At 45.5% G+C, this 19,500-nt stretch overlaps 1 protein-coding gene across 1 annotated transcript in view; it reads left to right on the forward strand.

Moving 5' to 3' along the window:
• Window positions 1–19,500, forward strand: part of KSR2 (kinase suppressor of ras 2) — a 429,355-nt gene that overhangs the window by 148,216 nt on the left and 261,639 nt on the right. The window contains exon 4 of the mRNA XM_010828829.1: window positions 19,289–19,495. Within this exon, the coding sequence (XP_010827131.1) occupies window positions 19,289–19,495 (207 nt within the window). The remainder of the gene's footprint in view (window positions 1–19,288; window positions 19,496–19,500) is intronic.

Raw genomic sequence — 19,500 nt, forward strand, 5'->3', positions numbered from 1 at the left:
ATTACTTTGCCAACAAAGATTCGTCTAGTCAAGGCTATGGTTTTTCCTGTGGTCATATATGGATGTGAGAGTTGGACTGTGAAGAAAGCTGAGCACCGAAGAATGGATGCTTTTGAACTGTGGTGTTGGAGAAGACTCTTGAGAGTCCCTTGGACTGCAAGGAGATCCAACCAGTCCATTCTGAAGGAGATCAGCCCTGGGATTTCTTTGGAAGGAATGATGGTAAAAGCTGAAACTCCAGTACTTTGGCCACCTCATGTGATTCATTGGAAAAGACTCTGATGCTGGGAGGGATTGGGGGCAGGAGGATGAGATGGCTGGATGGCATCACTGACTCGATGGACGTGAGTCTGGGTGAACTCCGGGAGTTGGTGATGGACAGGGAGGCCTGGCGTGCTGCGATTCATGGGGTCGCAAAGAGTCAGACACGACTGAGTGACTGAACCGAACTGAACTGAGATTCTGAATCTCCTTTGGAGCGTATCGATTACTGTTTGTTTTGTGTTGATTTTCTTAAGCAATCCATCTGGTTAGGTTCAGGCTGTCCGTTTTGCTTTACTTTCTGTGGGTCCAATACCAGGTGATTTCTCTGAGATTTTGCGATGCTTCTTTGGATTGGTCTGAGCAGGTACAGTGTTCCACACACAAAATTAAGAAACCCCTTCTCCTGCTCTTTCCTTTTGGGGAAATCTTCCCCGTTCTCTGTTTCTCCAGTTCTTCTGTCCGGAAGATGGGGTTCTCTCAGAAGGTAGTCTGCTGCCCTGGTGCACTATTCTGAATGACTGAGCCTGATCTTGGGATGAAGTAGTGAGGAAAGAGAGAGAAGGACCCCCATGGATTCTCCCTCATGTGTGCACATCACACAGACCCCTATTCCCAGCCCCTCCATCTGAGGGATGGGTTTTCTCTTGGAGTCCTAGGTGCCCGTGTTGTTTCTGTGTCATAAGAGAGCGATTTTGTGTCTGGGGTGACCTGGGGGCAAGGCTGGGAGAGGAAAAAGAGAGAGAGAGAAAAAAAGAAGATTCTCCCTACCTTCTTCTGTTCACTGGGCCCCGTGTCTCCATCCTTTGGCTAGAAAGATGAGCTGCTCTGGGAGTTTTATTCTGTGTGCCCGATTCCATAGTTGCTAGATCCCGCCCACTTTCAAGGCAAAACAGGGAGGCTAAGGAAATTCATCGTATTGGTCCTTCTTCAAATTTTTACTTTCCTCCCTTCTTCACCTGCTGTTATTTACTTGTCTGAATCTTCAGTTAGCTGCCTTTTTGCATTTTTTCTGAGAGTTTGAGGCTGTAATCAGCGCTCCTAAGATAGTCTCTCTCCATCATGGCCAGACCCAGAACCCACATAGGTATTTTGTAAATGTCAGCTCGTTAGACCTTCCCAACAATCCTGGGAGGTAGGCAATACTGCCCCCACTTTACAAGTGAGGAATCAAAGGCTCAGAGAGATGAAGTCATGAGATAAACCCTCAGCTGACTGATGTTCTCACGCTACCTGGTGCCTTGCCTAAAGCATCCTTATAGTGTCAGAGCTCGGAGAAGGCAATGGCACCCCACTCCAGTACTCTTGCCTGGAAAATCCCATGGACGGAGGAGCCTGGTAGGCTGCAGTCCATGGGGTCACGAAGAGTCGGACACGACTGAGCGACTTCACTTTCACTTTTCACTTTCATGCATTGGAGAAGGAAATGGCAACCCACTCTAGTGTTCTTGCCTGGAGAATGCCAGGGATGGGGGAGCCCGGTGGGCTGCCGTCTATGGGGTCACACAGAGTCGGACACGACTGAAGTGACTTAGCAGCAGCAGCAGCAGTGTCAGAGCTGCTTACCTGGGCCCCTTACCTCCCGTCCTCCACTGGGATGCCCTTGGGGCCAGTGCCGATATCCTCCTTGCCCCTCATATTTAAAATGGGGAAATACTGGTGTCTACCACGTAGCAACACTGCAAGGATTGGATGCGGTGATACAAGTGTTTAGAATAGTGCCTGGCATGCATACACTCCCAGTGAAGGGTGACTGGGATCATTGCCACTGCTATTGGTTCTTTCCTTGTGTATTAGACATTTCTCAGCACAATGACTGGCATACCATGGGATTCAGTAATATTTATTGATTTCAGTCATTTGTGACACCATTTTATTCTTAACCACAGTGGATATTACTTTGTCATTTCTCTTTCAGAAATACATTAGCACTTTGGGCCATTATTCCTTTTCCTCTCCCAGCTGCTGACATGGCCCAGAGGATGTGCCCAGGGGGCTGAGTCTCATGTTCCCATTCTCTGCCCTTTCCCAGTTTTCTTCTTCTTCTTTTTTTTCTTAGATGAACTTCTCCCACTTCTTCCTTATCATCCTCCACCAGAAAAGGAAGAAAGAGGAGCTCTGGTTTCAGATTTTGCCTTTCTCATTCAGTAGCAGTATAGCTTAGGACAAGTAAAACTTAGACCCGCACACTCCTACCCCACCCCCGCAACACCCAAAGCCTCATCTGTACCTTGTGAATAATTGCTTCTATTTGTGAAATTTAAAAATACAGGCAAAACGTCTCGCACGATGTCAGGCACATAGTAGGTCCTTTAAACATGTTCCTTATTAACCCCTGATAGTGTGATATCCGGAAGCTCCGACTGCAGTGTACAAGGAGTTACTCCAAATGTAGGAGGAGTTATGGTCCAGATACAGTTTGCAAAAAGCTTCCCAAGGCTTCTGACACCTCACAGGTGCTTGCTGCATAGTAAGTGTTCAGTAAGTGAGTAAGCCACCTCACAACTCAATCTCTGTGCCTTGCCTGTCAGCATCAGACGGCCCTTTGGAGTGAGTAGCCATGAGGTCTGCGTTGCTAATATCTAGACACCTTGAGTTCCATCTCAGGCTCTGATTTGTTTAAAGCAGTTTAAAATGTTCAATTATTGTTTAGACCTGGAGGGATATTTTTTAATTTTGCATTTTTAAAAAATCTATGGACTCGGCAGCATCTCCTTTTGAATATCCTTTGGAAGCATCATCAGTGTGATGCTCGGGCTCCAGTGGCAGCCTGGGCTCCAGCCAAGGTTAGTTGCTATGGGCCCGAGATGGTGTGAGGAAATGGGAAGTGCCAGGATGTGGCCTCTGACCTCCAGGAGTTGGTGGTCTAACTGCAGATGTAGACAGGTCTACAGCTCCAATGAAGTGGGCTCACTTCCTAAGGGCTGGTCATCAGTGCCCTGAGAGCACAGAGGGCACCATCCTCTGGATGAAGCCTCAGCTTTCCACCTTGGCCCGTACCCCGCCTCATCTCCCCATCAGGTTACCATCTTCTAGACCCTGGCCCCATTGGCCCCTCAAATTTCCTCCAGTGGGCTCCATCCTTAGACATGCGTGTCCTGGTTGGGGCACCTGCCCCTCTTTCTTCACCTAATTAATCACTGCTCATCCACCAGACTCCAGCTCAGGGGGGCCTCTTCCCAACCCTCTGCTCTCTCAGTTCCAACTAGATAATTAAAACACAGTTCAGTTCAATCAGTTCAGTCGCTCAGTCATGTCCGACTCTTTGCGACCCCATGAATCGCAGCACGCCAGGCCTCTGTCCATCACCTGTGTCTAAAGCCTGCCTCTTCTTTAGATCTGCTCTGGATCGTATATGTATGAGAGGACGGTAAGGCAAGCCATATACGTATAGATAATTTAAAATTTTCTAGTTGTCACAGTAAAAAAGAAACAGGTTACGTTTATTTTTTATTCTGGCAAAGTATACATAACATCAAGTTGCCCATGGTAAACATTAGACGTATACTGTGTCAGAGGTAGTATTTTCACAATGTTGTCTTATCATGTCCACTATCCCTCCCTAAATTCTTTTTTGTCATCTCAAACTGTTACTCTGTAAACATTAAACAATCCCAGCTCCTGGCAACCACCATTCTACCTTCCTGTCTATATACAGTTGACTAGGGACCTCATATAAGTGAAAACATAATGATGTTTGTCCTGTGAATGGATTATTTCACTTAGCTTGGTTTCAAGGTTCATCCATGTTGTAGCAGTTATCAATATGCCACCTGTTTTTATGGTTGAATAATACTCAATTGTGTGGATGTTTGTTTTTTCATTTGTTGATGGACGCATGAGTTGTTTCTGCCTCTTTGTGACTGTGAATAACACCACTGTGAACATCAATGTACAAGGATCTGAGTCCCACTTTCAATTGTTTTGGGTATATACCCAGAGGTGGAATTCCTGAATCATATAGAATGATGTTTAACATTTTAAGGAATGACATTAAATTTTACCATATATTTTATGTAGCCCAGTATTTTAAAAAAATTACCCTTTCAACATGCAGTTCACATAAAAATTATTAATGAGGATTTTTTTTTAAAGCTTCTTTTTCATGCTAAGTCTTCATAACCCTGTTTGTAGGGTATAAATTCTGTGTGGATGGAGAGCCACTGGTTTTGTGGATCCAGGTGCCTTGTACATGTGTATGCTAACTTGCTTCAGTTGTGTCCGACTCTTTGCAACCCTATGGACTGTAGCCCACCAGGCTCCTCTGTCCTTGGGATTCTCCAGGCAAGAATGCTGGAGTGGGTTGCCATGCCCTCCTCCAGGGAATCTTCCTGACCCAGGGATTGAACTTGCATCTCCTGCAACTCCTGCACTGCAAGTGGATTCTTTACCGCTGAGCCACTGGGGTGGGTATCTAATCTGAAAGATGTATGTCTGCAGCTTCCTGGAGAAGGAAAGAGGATTACAGCTAAGCAACACTAGCAACAGTCGTGACAACGAGGGCAGGAGGACTGGTTTATTTTCATGAATTTTCAAAACAACCCTACGGAGCTAGTGCTTTTATAATTCCCTTTGGAGATACGCAAATGGCAGTTCCGAGGTTAGGCACCTGACTCCAGGTCACACCACTGGTAATTAGCAGAGCTGGGATTCAGCTGGGTGCTGCTGTTCTGTGACAAGGAGTTATCGCGAGAGGTGCTAAATCTAGGGGTCTCAGCAAAGCCCTCTGGTGCCCACGGAGGTGTCTGCCTTGGTCAAGAGGGGTGATGGAGGACAATACAGGTTTTCCCACCACCTTTTTTCCTGGAAGCATCCATAGTTCTGCCTGTGTGGGTAACCTGAACAGATGGACTGCCTGCCACACCCCAGGCTCTAAAGCTTTCACAAGCAGTTTCCCCGCCGAGGAAAATTGGGAGAGAAACCAGGGTGGGTGCCGGTCCCACTGAATCCCCACGGCGAGGGAACCGGCAGGAGGATTAAGAAGACCTGCCGTCCCAGTCAGGTGTCTGGAGATAAAAATAGGATGCCTTGCTGCACCTAAGTTCATCTAAAGCTGCCTTCTGCTTTCTCGAATTTGCCAACACAAGAAGTTATAAAACTAATATACTTCCTGTCACTCAAAGAGAGATACAGTGATGGAGCAACAGAGGGTTCTGGAATCAGAGTCTCAGAGAGCATCCTTCTCTAAAGTGGCTTGTTCCTTTGTGGGCTTTCTCCTCCTGCATCACTGGGAGCTGGTCCTAGCCCAGTGGGCACCTCCCCCAACTTCTAATCTCCCCTTCTCCTCCCTCAGAGGCCCATGGGGCAGACCATCCTTCTGCACAAGGCTGGAGCAGGGCAGAGACACAGCTGTTACTCAAAGGGTGTAGAACCAGAAGGAGGCAGGCTCAAGATAAGGACATCTTCTTTTTCTTCGGTCATTATTTCTTTAAGGACTTTATTTCTTAAGATTTTATCTTTCCAGGGAAGCCCTGGGCATCCCCAGAGACTTTAGCTATGGTAAGGCATTTCCCACCTCACCACTCGATGAATTCAGAATGGGTGGTATAAACAAGATGATCAATCATGGCAGTTAGAATGTATGAAGAATCAATTCAGTCTACAAATATATATTAAAGCAATGTATAATATATGCATTGAGACAAAAGTCTTTATTTAAAAATTTCCTCTAGTTTTGTGGAAAATTCTTAAGGAGATGGGAATACCAGACCACCTGACCTGCCTCCTGAGAAACTTGTATACAGGTCAAGAAGCAACGGTTAGAACTGGACATGGAACAACAGACTAGTTCCAAATTGGGAAAGGAGTACGTCAAGGCTGTATATTGTCACCCTGCTTATTTAACTTATATGCAGAATACATCATGTGAAATGCTAGGCTGGGTGAATCACAGGCTGGAATCAAGATTGCTGGGAGAAATATCAACAACCTCAGCTATGCAGATAATCAAAAAAATGAAGATCATGGCATCTGGTACCACCACTATATAGCAGATAGAAGGGGAAATAGTGGAAGCAGTAACCGATTTTATTTTCATGGGCTCCAAAATCACTGCGGATGGTGACAGTAGTCAAGAAATTAAAAGACACTTGCTCCTTGAAAGGAAAGCTATGACAAACCTAGACAGCAGGTTAAAAACAAAGACGTCACTTTGCCGACAAAGGTCCGTATAGTCAAAGTTAGGGTTTTCCCAGTATTCATGTATGGATGTGAGAGTTGGACCCTAAAGAAGGCTGAGCACTGAAGAACTGATGTTTTTGAATTGTGATGCTGGAGAAGACTCTTGAGAGTCCCTTCGACTGCAAGGAGACCAAACCAGTCAATCCTAAAGGAAATCAACCCTGAATATTCATTGGAAGGACTGATGCTGAAGCTGAAGCTCCAGTACTTTGGCCGCCTGGTGCAAAGAATCACTTGTTAGAAAAGACCCTGATTCTGAGAAAGATTGAAGGCATGAGGAGAAGGGAGCAACAGAGGATGAAATGGTTGGATTGCATCACCGACTCACGACAGGAAAGCCTGGTGTACTGCAGTCCATGGGGTCGAAAAGGGTCAGACACAAGTTAGTGACTGAACAGCAACAACCTCCAGGTCTATCAAGATATAACAACAGTTGATACATAACATGCTCTAAGTTTTAGATGTACCATATGATGATTTGATATATGTATGGTTTGGGGGAAAATATCTGTATTTGTTGCCAAGTGCTGTGCTATCTGCTGGGTGATGCAGTGATGGGAAAGTTAGCCCAGGGCTCTGTGTTCTTAGAGCTCGTATTTCAGTGAAGAAGACAGGTGATAAACAGTCTTTTAAAAATTTTTTTTTAAATTTTTTAATTTATAGCTGCGCTGGGTCTTTGTTGCTCTCTGCGGGCTTTCTATAGTTCTGGTGCTCGGGCTTCTTGTTGCAGTGGCTTCTCTTGTGGCGCACAGGCTCTAGGGTGTTCAGGCTCAGTAGCTGTGGCACACGGGCTCAGTTGCCCCACGGCATGTGGATTCTTCCTGGACCAGGAATCAAACCCATGTCCTCTGCATTGGCAGGTGGATTCTTAACCTCTGGACCACCAGGGAAGTCCAGTATAGTCAGTCTTAATTCTTTGTGGATTCTGTATTTATCTCCTTGAATTTGCCAACTCCCTAAAATTTATTTGAAATCCTAAAATCAATACTTGCATTTGTGGAGTGGGGAGAAATGTGAGTGACCTGATGTGCACATCCTCAGCTGAGGTTGCTATTTCAGCTCTCATACTGTCAAAAACGCTTTAAATTTTTTTTTCACCTTTTCATGATTTTTTTGGGGGGGGTGATTTCTCTGTTTAAAATACCCCTGAGCATAGTGCAGCAGGTGCTGTCCCGTAGTCCTGAGCAAGGAGGCTGCCACATGCCTTATGGAGAAAACATATGTTATGTAAGATTCCTTTATTCAGGCGGGAGTGACGGTGCTGTTGGCCATGAGTTGAACGTTAATGAGTCAGCAATATAGATATTCAGTGACTTATTAAATTGTTTCTAAACAGAAATATTCATAAAACAAGATTATGTATGGATCAATAGATGAAAATGTGACCCAAGGCTCATAGGAACATAACCTTGTATTTCTTCTAGGAGCCATGGTTAAATATTGGCTAATTCTGTGCTTGCAGTGACTTTATAGATTATAATGATGGTGAATGATGAGAACACACGATATAAAAGAATAGTTCCACCAAGTGGTGAGAAGTGTGAGGAAAATGAAGTGGGAGGAGGAGGAGGGGAGAGAGAGAGAGTGGTAGGGTGGAAGTGAGGGTGGGTGCTCGGCGCTTTGGGAAGCCTGGAACCCAGGGATCCTGGTGTCCAGCGTGCTGTGCCATCCACTCTGCCTTTGTGTTAGGCTGCTCAGAGCTGCTGTGTGATGCTGACGGTCACCAGGGTTCAGAACCACGGTTCCAAGGAGACTGCAGTGTATGGTGTGAGAACCGTCAGTCCCTCCAGGGTTCATTGCTATCAGACATCCTAACCACAGGATCCTCTGGGAAGTGTTCTGTTGTAGTATTCTCCATGCAGATTTTCACCGTGTTACTCACCAGGAAGGGATTTTTTTTTTTTTTTTCAGTTTAAAATGCCCAACAGATGGTGGCAGTTGCTCTCTTTATTCTGGAGACTGGATGCATCCCAGCTACAATTTTAATTGTGCTTAACAATTAAAACGCTCCATATTGTAAAAGAATGTATAGCAGAGGGAAAAGAACATGGCGTTTGGAGTCGGAAGGACCTGGAACTTTCTAGATGGGTGGAACCTAGGGAAGGTCCCTGCTGCTCTGTGGGGCTCAGTTTTTCCATCTGAACAATTGGGCTGGTAATACATGTCACCTGCATGTCTGCGTGGATTAATTCAGATGCGCTATGTATGGCTGCCAAGAGAATGCAGTCAGTGGTTAGACTTACCAGGGTTTGGAACTTAGCCTCAAGCAAGTGTTTTAATTTTCCAAAGCCTTAATTTCCTCACCAACCCCACAGGGTTGCTGTGAGAATGAAGCGATGTTTCAGGATGAGAGATGGGGAGGTGTACAGGAAGCTATGGCCATGATTAAAAGTGCTTCGTTGAGAATGCTCTGACGATCCAGTGGTTAGGACTCCACGCTTTCTCTGCAGAGGGCACAAGTTTGATCCCTGGCTTGGGGAACTAAGATCCTGCAAGCTGTGGGGGTAGGGGGAAAAAATATATATAAATTAATTAATTAATTTAAAAAGAAGTACTATTAAAAAGTGCTTTGTTAAACATTCATTAGGATGGCAATAATAATATAATAATAATTTTAAAATAAGTAAATAATGAAACAAGAAAAAGTAAAAGGAATTGGCTAAGATTGGAAGAAATTAGACCCTCGGACATTGCTGGTGGGAATATAAAATGGTGCAGCCACTGTGGATAACAGTTTGGTGGGTTCTCAGAAGGTTAAACATAGAATTACCAGGTGACCCACAATTCTACTCCTAGGTGTATACCCCTAAAGAACTGAAAACAGTTGTTCAAATAAATACTTGTATAATATGTAAATTTTCACAGCAGTGCTACTCGAGACAACCAAAAGGTGGAAACAGCCCTCATATACATCAGCTCATGAACAGATGAACAAAATGCGGTCTACCTACAGAATGGAGTATTTCATAAAAAAGGAATGAGATTCTGATATAGACTGCAACATGAATGAAACTTGAAAACATGATGGAAAGTGGGAGAAGCCAGTCACAAAAGAGAACATATTGTTTGATTCCATTTATGTGAAATATCCAGAAGAGGTAAATCCAGAAAGACAGAAAATGGATTAGTGGTTACCAGAGGCTGGGAGAATGGGGTGAGGTGAGGAGTGGCTCTTTAACAGGTATGGCATAGTTTTTTGGGGGGGATTGATGGAAGGTTTTTGAAACTGATAGAGACAATATTTAAAATGCCATTCAATTTTGCACTTTAAAAGTGGTTGATGTGAATTTTACTTCAATAATTTTTTTTTTCAAAAGGAGCTTTGTTAGAACAGAAAAGCCACCCTAAGGTTAGTGACCAAAAATTAATCTATCTAGATCTCCTAGTGGGTAATAAAATGACAAAAACCTCATAGAGCAAGACCTAGGAAGCATTACTGGGTCAGAGCCCAAGCTCCCTGGCTTGACCCATCTCCCAGACGACCTGCACAGACTGGGGTCAGTGCATTTTTTTGGTCCTGCTTGGGATGTCCTGGGGGCAGAGACAGTGTCCAGCGGGACCCACAGTTTGACCAGATGCCAAGCTCATTAATGTGATCTTAGATTAAGATTCTTGCCAATGTTGAATTGCTTTGGCAACAGTGTGTTTTTCATTTGTCCTTATTTACTTCTCTTTGCAAGCACTCCAAACCAGAAACTTGAAAATCCATCCTGGATTTCTGGTTTCACTCTTTCAGGTGCAGTGGCTGTAATGAGTACAGTATTTGACTTTGGAAGAGTCAAATGGCATTTGCCTCTAGTGCTGATCCAAAAACACTGTGTAAAACAGATCAGCCTTTCAAGGGCTTGCTGGCTGGCTGTCTTGCTTCCTGAGGGCATTGGGAGGTTCCTAGAAAGACCTAGATGAAAAGGGGTACAGACCTGCATTGCAAACCCCACTGTACCACTTATTAGCTGTGTGACCTTGGGTAGTTCACTCTCTCAGATAATCCTCCATTTCCTCTGCTGTAACATGGAAACAATGGCAGAATTTTCTCCAAAGGGTCTTGTGGGGATAATGTCATGTGGTACATGAAAAATACTTGGAATACTCTCTCACACATAGTAAGTGCTCAGTAAATAGTAAATCTTATTAGTGAATTCCAGTTGAGCTCTTTCAAATCCTGAAAGATGATGCTATGAAAGTGCTGCACTCAATATGCCAGCAAATTTGGAAAACTCAGCAGTGGCCACAGGACTGGAAAAGGTCAGCTTTCATTCCAATCCCAAAGAAAGGCAATGCTAAAGAGTGCTCAAACTACTGCACAATTGCACTCATTTCACACGCTAGTAAAGTAATGCTCAAAATTCTCCAAGCCAGGCTTCAGCAATACGTGAACCGTGAACTTCCAGATGTTCAAGCTGGTTTTAGAAAAGGCAGAGGAACCAGACATCAAATTGCCAACATCCGCTGCATCATCGAAAAAGCAAGAGAGTTCCAGAAAAACATCTATTTCTGCTTTATTGACTATGCCAAAGCCTTTGACTGTGTGGATCACAATAAACTGTGGAAAATTCTGAAAGAGATGGGAATACCAGACCACCTGACCTGCCTCTTGAGAAATCTGTATGCAGGTCAGGAAGCAACAGTTAGAACCGGACATGGAACAACAGACTGGTTCCAAATAGGAAAAGGAGTACGTCAGGCTGCATATGTCACCCTGCTTATTTAACTTATATGCAGAGTACATCATGAGAAACGCTGGGCTGGAAGAAGCACAAGCTGGAATCAAGATTTCCAGGAGAAATATCAATACCTCAGATATGCAGATGACACCACCCTTATGGCAGAAAGTGAAGAGGAACTAAAATGCCTCTTGATGAAAGTGAAAGAGGAGAGTAAAAAAGTTGGCTTAAAGCTCAACATTCAGAAAACAAAGATCATGGCATCCGGTCCCATCACTTCATGGGAAATAGATGGGGAAACAGTGGAAACAGTGTCAGATTTTATTTTTTTGGGCTCCAAAAAAGAATTGAGAATGATTGCCTCTCTGGGTTGGAGAAGGATTGGGCAGGGGACTGCTGTTAGCAAAAATGTTTTCATACCTTTTTGCTTTCAACCATGTGATATATTTCTTTGATTAAAATACAAACTTTTTTTTTTTTCCTGCACTGAACAGCTTATAGGATCTTAGTTCTCCAACCAGGGCTTGAACCCAGGCCACCGCAGTGAAGGCCACCAAGTCCTAACCACCTCCAAAGGCTAACTTTTGTACTGTTACTCCCCAGTCTGGATTCGGTAAACACTGTTGACTCCCTGTTGAAGGCTCTGTTACTCTCCTAGATCTACTGTAACAAAACCACCACAAACTAGACAGCTTAACACAGCAGAAGTGTACCCTCTCACAGTTCCAGGGGACTCGAAGTCGAGGATCAAGATGTTGGTGGGGCCATGCTCACTCCAAAGACTGTGGGGGAGAATCAGTCCCACACCTCTCTCCCAGCTTCTGGTGGCATCTAAGTTCCAGTTCCAGTGGCTGCATCACTGCAGTGTCCGCCTCCGTCTTCACATGGCCTCCTCCTTTGTGTGACCTTTCCTCTTCCAATGACACCAGTCATTGGGGTTAGGATGTGCCTTAATCCAGTGTTCCCTCATCTTGACTCGATCATATCTGCAGAGACCCTGTCTGCAAATAAGGTCACATTCACTGGCCCTGGGGATTAGAGTTTCAACATAGCTTTTGAGGGGATACAGTTCAACTGCAGTAAGGACTCAGAGGCTTTTGTACCTTGGCTTTGCTTTCAGTAGGGGATGGCAGCAGGCAAGATCAGGGGCATAGGCACTGAAGGCCAGGCATCTATTTATTTTTTTATTATTATTACTACTTGGCTGCACTGTGTGGCATGTGGAACTTCCCCGACCAGGGATCGAGCCCTTGTTCCCTGCAGTGGAAGTGCGAGGTCTTAACCACTGGACTGCCAGGGAAGTCCTAAAGGCCAGACACATTATATATATGCGTATCAATCTCATTTAGTCCTCACCAGCATCATGTAAAAATAGGTGGTTTTACTCCCATTTTCATTAACATTTATTCAGCATTGGCTGTGTGCCAAAGATCATGCTGAATGCTCTACCTGTACGGTCTTATTTAATCCTCAAAATAGTCTAATGTTATCTCCATTTTGCAGACTAATAAACCGAGGCACAGGAAAGGTAGGCACAAGTTAATCTCTACGCATCATGTTGCAAACTCCAGGGTGTTCTGTGCATATAAAAAGTCCCATTTCCTTACTTGATATTTACTTGGAACCAGTTCTTGTTCTTTTGGCTCAGAAAGCAAGTCTTCAATGTGCGGAGGCATCTCTTCTCTTTCTGGGGGAGTCAGTCACTGGGTGCTGTGCTCATTATGTCCCCTCCCTGCCCTATAATTCAGGGCCATGGATGTCTGCTCTGAAGATTCAGGGGTCAGACGGGAAAGGAGGCAAAAGGTGAAATGTCATGTCTTTCTTTAAAAAAAAAATTATAAAATGAGCCTGACACTCCTCGATAGACTTAGAAGGTTTTAGAATCCCCCGACCAATTCTTTCAGGCTCGACCAATAACTTCTTGAGCAGTGCTCCCAAGATTTCCAGGGAGCCAGAGGAGGAGGCGGAATTCTGCTGCATCCTGGGCATCGCCACCAGGTGTCCGGCAGGAAGCTCAGACTCGGCCGGTCTGACCCTGAACTTACGCCATGTCCTTCACGTGCTCCTTGTGCTTCACTGCTCCGTGCGCACATCGCTCCATGTGCCCCGTTCCCTTCTGCACTTCCCGTTGCTGTGCTGACCCGAGATGAGGGGTGGAATCAGGACGTCAGCCTTGGCTTAGTGTCATGCTCAGGGGCACAGACTCCAAGCCCAGCTGTCCTTCCCTCCAACTGTCTTGAGTGAGTCATTTCAACACTCTGTGCCTCAGTTTCCTTGTCTACAAACTAGAGTGATTTCTGGCTACTTTGTAGGATTGTTGTGTGGCTATCAATTTGATACAAGTAAATCGCTTGAAACAACAGTGTCAGGAAAATGGTAAGTTCTCAGTCATGACAGCTGTTTGTTTCTCCTCCTCTTATACTAGTCATCCCAGCTGTCTCCATCTCTGCGGCCACCACTCCACTCCTGGTCCCCAGCTTCTCCCATCCAGGTGCCTCAGCAGCCTCAGGCTGGGCTCCTGCGCTTGCCCTTGACTTGTCCGACCCTTTCTCCGTACTGTGGCCAGATAGCGCCTTTCCACAACACTCACCTGGTCATGTCCCCTATGCACAGCGGGTCCCACTGAACGAGAATGGATGCTCACACAGCCCCATACCAGGGCCTCTGGGCCAGTTTTAATCACAGAGGGACAGGAGGAGTAGCCAGTGTGCACTCTGGGCCAGCACACTGGGTCCAGCAGGACTCCATGGCACATGGACCCACTCCCTTGCACTGTGTGGTTTTTAAGCTGTGGGATCAGAGAAGCACCAGCCCCTCCCCTGGTATGAACAAGGGCTGGGATATAACAGTGATATGAGGGCAAAAACTCTAGTCTCTAGCCCTAACCCATTTCTCAGCATTTGTCCACCAGGAGAGCCAGCCCTTCCCTTGGCATGAGCAGGGGTTTGGGTCCAAGGCTTGTGGATATAACAGTGGCCAGGCAAGAACTTGGCTTCTATATCATCATCACTTATGGTTGGGGGAGTGCCAGCCCCTCCTTGGGCATGACCGTGAGGCTGGGGTCCAAGATTCGAGCTTACAGCTGCGTGGTGTGTTGGAACAGAGCTTCCCCCTTGTCATTACTGGGTTTGATGGCCTTGAGCCTTCAGCTGCCTCAGGTTTCCAGGAGCTCCACAGGAGCCCCATGCAGGGGATCAGCTTAGGAGAGTAAATCCCTGGACAGTCGCACTTTGCCCTTCTTTGCAGCCTCAGCTCGGATTTCTTCCTCCCTTGGAACATCTCCAGCCACACCAGACTCCCGGAAGTTCTCCAGACTCACCCTGGTCTGCCATCATCTGGCTCTTGACCCTGCTGTTCCCTCTGCCTGCACCCTTCCTCCCACACTCTCCACCCCACTCCTTCCCAGGACCTTCTCCCTCATCCTCAAGGTCTGGGCATAGGTGCCCTCTCCTCCAGGATGCGTTTCCGCCTCATTCCCCAGAGGGCTGGCTTCCTCCCCTCTGCTCTCACCTGCGCTTCCTCCAACAGGGGCTTCCCTATTTTGTATGGCAAGTACTTCTTTAATTGAGGTGAAACACACAGAACATTAACAATTAACCATTTAAAAGAGAATGGGGACTTCCCTGGAGGTCCAGTGGTTAAGACTCTGCACTCTCAATGCGGGGGGCCATGGGTTCGATCCCTGGTCAGGGAAGTAAGATCCCATTTACCACATGGGGTGGCCTAAAAAAAAAAGTGAATGATTCTGCAGCATTCAGTGCATTCACAATGGTGTGCAACCATCATCACCTCTGTCAAGTTCCACAACATTTTTATCACCCTAAAACTCTGTACCCATTAAGCAGTTGCTCCCCATTCCTTCCTCCCCCTCACAGCCCAGCCCCTGGCAACCGCTTGTCTGATTTCTGTCTTTATGGATTTCCTATTCTGGAAATTTCATGTAAATGGAATCATGGGCCATTCTGATCCCACTTGGAATCGTATTTTGGAGGTTCATCCAAATCATAGAATGTAACAGTACTTAATTCTTTTTGATGGTGGAATCATATTCCATTTTATGGACACGCCAGATTTACCTTACCCATGTGGCAGTTGATGAGCGTTTGAGTTGTTTTCATCCTTTGGCTGTTGCGATGGGCATTGATATGAATATTCACATACAAACACTTGAGTGCTGCATTCAGTTCCTTTGGATCTATACCTGGGAGTGTAGTTTGCAGTAGGTGCTTGTTTCATCATTGATCTTCCCAGTGGACTGTGAGCTCCGTGAAGGTAGAGGAAGACAAACACCCGACCCCAGGGGCCGGCCCAGCGAAAGCCTGGGGAGCAGATGGGACGAGTCTCCGACATCCAGAGTCGCTGTCTCACTCGTCCTCACCTGCCTGCCCATTTGTCTGCATCATCCAATGGTCCAGGCTCTACTGATGGCGCGACTCATTTTATCTCATTATTTCACTCCCTGATTCACTCTGATATTTGTTCAGATGCCCACTCATCCTTTCCTGACTGAGGTATCCCCAGCACACTCTTGGTACCCAAGTCCAGCTTTCTTTTCCTCCATGGTATTTATTATCACTGACATATTGTAGACAACATATACATTATATATGACATCTTATAGATAATATACTGTGACTTTTTTTGTTCATCCCATTCTCTTCTCTCTTTACCAAGAACGTGCACTCTGAAGACAGGGACTTTCAGCTCTTTTGATCATTGCTTTGTCGTGGTGTCTAGAACAGGGCCTGGTATATGAGCAGACTTCAGATACTTGTGAAATATACTTGGATGAATGAATGAGTGTGTTTAACGCTCGCTGCACCCTCCAAGGGAGCCATGAGCATTCTAGTTTCACAAACCCTGAAACAGAGGCTCAGAGAGGTCAGGTAACGGGCCCAAGGTCATGGAGCTGATCAGCTGGATCTCTCTGAGTCATGGTCCCATCTTCTTTTCACTTCACTCAGGGGACCGTGAGGTCTAGTGATAATGCCCAAAGTGCTTCCTGTGGCCTTGGAGGGCAATATATGATTAAGATAACTTAAAAAACAGATTTGCCTTCCTAAACATGCTTTAATTAGGCCCATTTGGCAATATGTTTGTATTTCCTGAGCAAATACATCAGTCAGGAGTTTGCCGGGTGATGGAGAAGCTGATCTGGGCTCGATTCTCTGTCTGTCCCCAGCTCTCAGAGCTATTCGGCCTCTCTGAACCTCATACTTCCTAGAGGTACACAGAGTGGTGACGTCACCCGGTGTATGGACAGCTCTCAGCACAGGTGCACACACTGTAAATGGGAGGTGGCGGCATGTCACCATGGTGTGGGGAATGCCAATACAAGCAGCTAACATTTGTGGAGTGCCTGCTGTGTGCCAGGTGCTGGGCTCAGCGCACTGTGTGTGTTATTGCATCTGAGCCCTACACCATTCCCAGGGGGCATGTCTGTTATTGTCCTGTCTCACTGCTGATAAAGACTCAGAGAAGCCTGATGAGTGCCAGGGTCACACAGCCAGGAAGTAGGTGAGCCAGAATTAAGGCCAAGTCACCTGACTAACAGAGCTGACTCTCTTGTCACGGGGCTGATGTATATGTGCAAATATTTTGAGAATCGACACCGTAATGATGGTGATATTGGTAGAATGTTCTGGCAAAGTCTTGGAGGAGGGAACAGGGTGACTCTTGCAAGAAAGAGCCCTGGCTCCAGCTCCTGCTCCTATTTGGCTCATTATGATGGTCCAGGGTCTTCAGAGAATGCAGGGCCCACTCTTTCCCAGATGCCTGGTCCCCTCCTTGTTGGGGTGGCTGAGATCCTGGGTTTGAATCCCGACTGCCAGTCCCCACTTCTGCTATAACCTTGGAAACATCATCTCTGTCCATACATTTCCTTATCTACAAAGTAGAAATCAAAATGGCCCTTTGCACACAGATTTATGAAAATTAAGTAAGATGTGGAGCAGTCTCAATATAACAAATGAAGAAAACAGATGACAAACCATTAAATAAGATCTTATGGCATTTCTTAAAAAAAAAAAAATGCACAGCAAACCATCTGGCAGGCTCCATAGCCGAGTGTTAATAGGGATGAGAGCTAGACTGTAGAACAGCATTGCCTTTCTCCTTATCTGAATTTTCTAATTTTCCTATAATGAATATGTAATAACAAAATGAGTTGTTTTAATTAAAAGGGGGGCAGTGAGTCAGTGTTCGTGAAAGCACTTTATAAACTGTCAGAGGCCCTATGAATTAGCTCTCGTTATGGCCCTTATCGTAATTATTACTGTTACTGCTAGTCAGCCATGAGTTGGAATTTATTTCTGCCCCAAATCTCCTTCCTTGGCCTGTGCTGGGAGGGCCCACTCAATTGCGTTCTGTCAAGTCCTACCACGTGGTCCTCCACTGACACCTGCCGACTTCTCTCCACCTCTGCTGCCACCACTCAAGTGGAAGGCAGTATCACCTCTTGCCTGGAGCGCTGTGATACCCTCTAACTGGGTTCTCCTTGTCTGTGCAGCATCCCCAGTATCTTTGAGAAATGAACTTTCTTTTAATTTATTTTTTTGGATTATTTAAAATTTTATCTATAATCATCACCTATCATCAATCTATCCATCATCATCTATCAATCCATATATCATCTATTATCTCTATCATCTATCTATCCGTCATCTGTCTCTATCTATCTACATCTAAATATCTATATCCCAGTTTTATTGAGAAATGTTTGACATACAGCATTGTCTATGTTTAATGTGTCCCGCATAATAATTTGACCTACATACATCATGAGATGATGACCACAATAGATTTAGTGAACATCCATCATCTTCTATAGATACAGAAGAAAAGAAACAGAAAAAAATTATTGTCTTTCCTTGTGATGAGAACTCTTAGGATTTATTCTCTCAATAACACTCATATGTAACAAATGAGAGTGTTAATTGTATCAATCATGTTGTAATGACATCCCTAGTACTTCCTTATCTCGTAACTGGAAGTCTGTACCTGTCCACCGCCTTCATTCAGTTCCCCTCCTCCCCAACCCCTGCCTCTGGGAATGACAGATCTGATCTCTTTGTCTCCGAGTTTGTTTGTCTTTTGAAGGATAACTGACCTACAACACCATGTTAGTTCCTGGTATACAATACAGTAATTCAAAATTTCTATATATTACAAAATGATCACCGTGGTAAGTCTCGTTATAGTGTGGGGAATATAGTCAATAATAATATAATATCTTTGTACGGTGACAGATGGTAACTGGAGAAATGAACTTTTAGATCAAAGCCCTCACTGGCTTTCCACTGAACGTGGTATAAAATGCACCCTGCACCTAGGCCCGTGAGCCTGGAAGTCTGCCCTCACCTGTCCCTGCAGCCGCCGAGCCACTTGCCCCATTGTTGCCGTACATCACCTTGGAGACGAGCCCGGAAAAGAGACCCAGAGAAGTACCTGGCTTGACTTAGATGGTTTTGGATCCTGTAGTTTGGTACTGGTATTTGACTCTTATGCTTTTACATCTCCTTGCATAGATGGTGTGGAAGGACTGCACTTTGTGGCCTGAGGGTCTGTACATGTAGACCAAATTTGTGTTTGTACTCTCAATACAGAAAATGAGTGAAAAATGTTAATACACTAGTGGATTTATTTTTATTTTCTGACGTAGCTCGTATCAGGGCTGAAAACCTCAAGTTGTGTTCAGACAGTAGCATGTTTTTATTATATTACTTTTTCAGTGCTCCATTTTTTTTTCTAATAAACTGTTGTAAAACAAAACAAACAAACAAAAAATCCCCTTCCTACTGCTATGCTGTTGTCCTTGCCATCCTCCTCCTCTCTCCTCACACCTGCAAGTTCTTTCCTTGGACACTTGAGTTGTGGGCTCCCCAGTCCTGGACAGAGGAGGGCAAGGCTGTTGAATGAGGCTTATGGTGAGAGGGTCAAGGAAGGGTTTCTTTCTTTTTGTTGGGGCCAAGTGGGTGTGGTTGAATATATGTAAATTGTGGTTCCAACTCATGGTACATAATTTATGTAAATATGCACACAGCACTTCGCTCTCACCCTGTAACCAGCCGGCAGTGTTCAGGGTGTGCATGGTATAATGTGCTTATGTGGTAAGGTGCAGATGGTGTAATTAAGCAGCTTTCTCATAGCTCACCTGTCGTCTTTGCTTCTTTGTTCCAACTCAGGAGGCAACCTTTCCAAACAAGACTGGACCATCCAGTGGCCCACCACGGAGACGGGGAAGGAGAACAACCCCGTGTGCCCCCCGGAACCGACCCCGTGGATCCGCACCCACCTCTCCCAGAGCCCCAGGGTCCAGTCCAAGTGCGTCCAGCACTACTGTCACGCCAGCCCCACCCTGGGGGCTCCCGTGTACACCCACGTGGACAGGCTCACC

Source organism: Bison bison, unplaced genomic scaffold (genome assembly GCF_000754665.1).
Source record: "Bison bison bison isolate TAMUID 2011002044 unplaced genomic scaffold, Bison_UMD1.0 scf7180017864495, whole genome shotgun sequence".
Taxonomy (NCBI): Eukaryota; Metazoa; Chordata; class Mammalia; order Artiodactyla; family Bovidae; genus Bison; species Bison bison.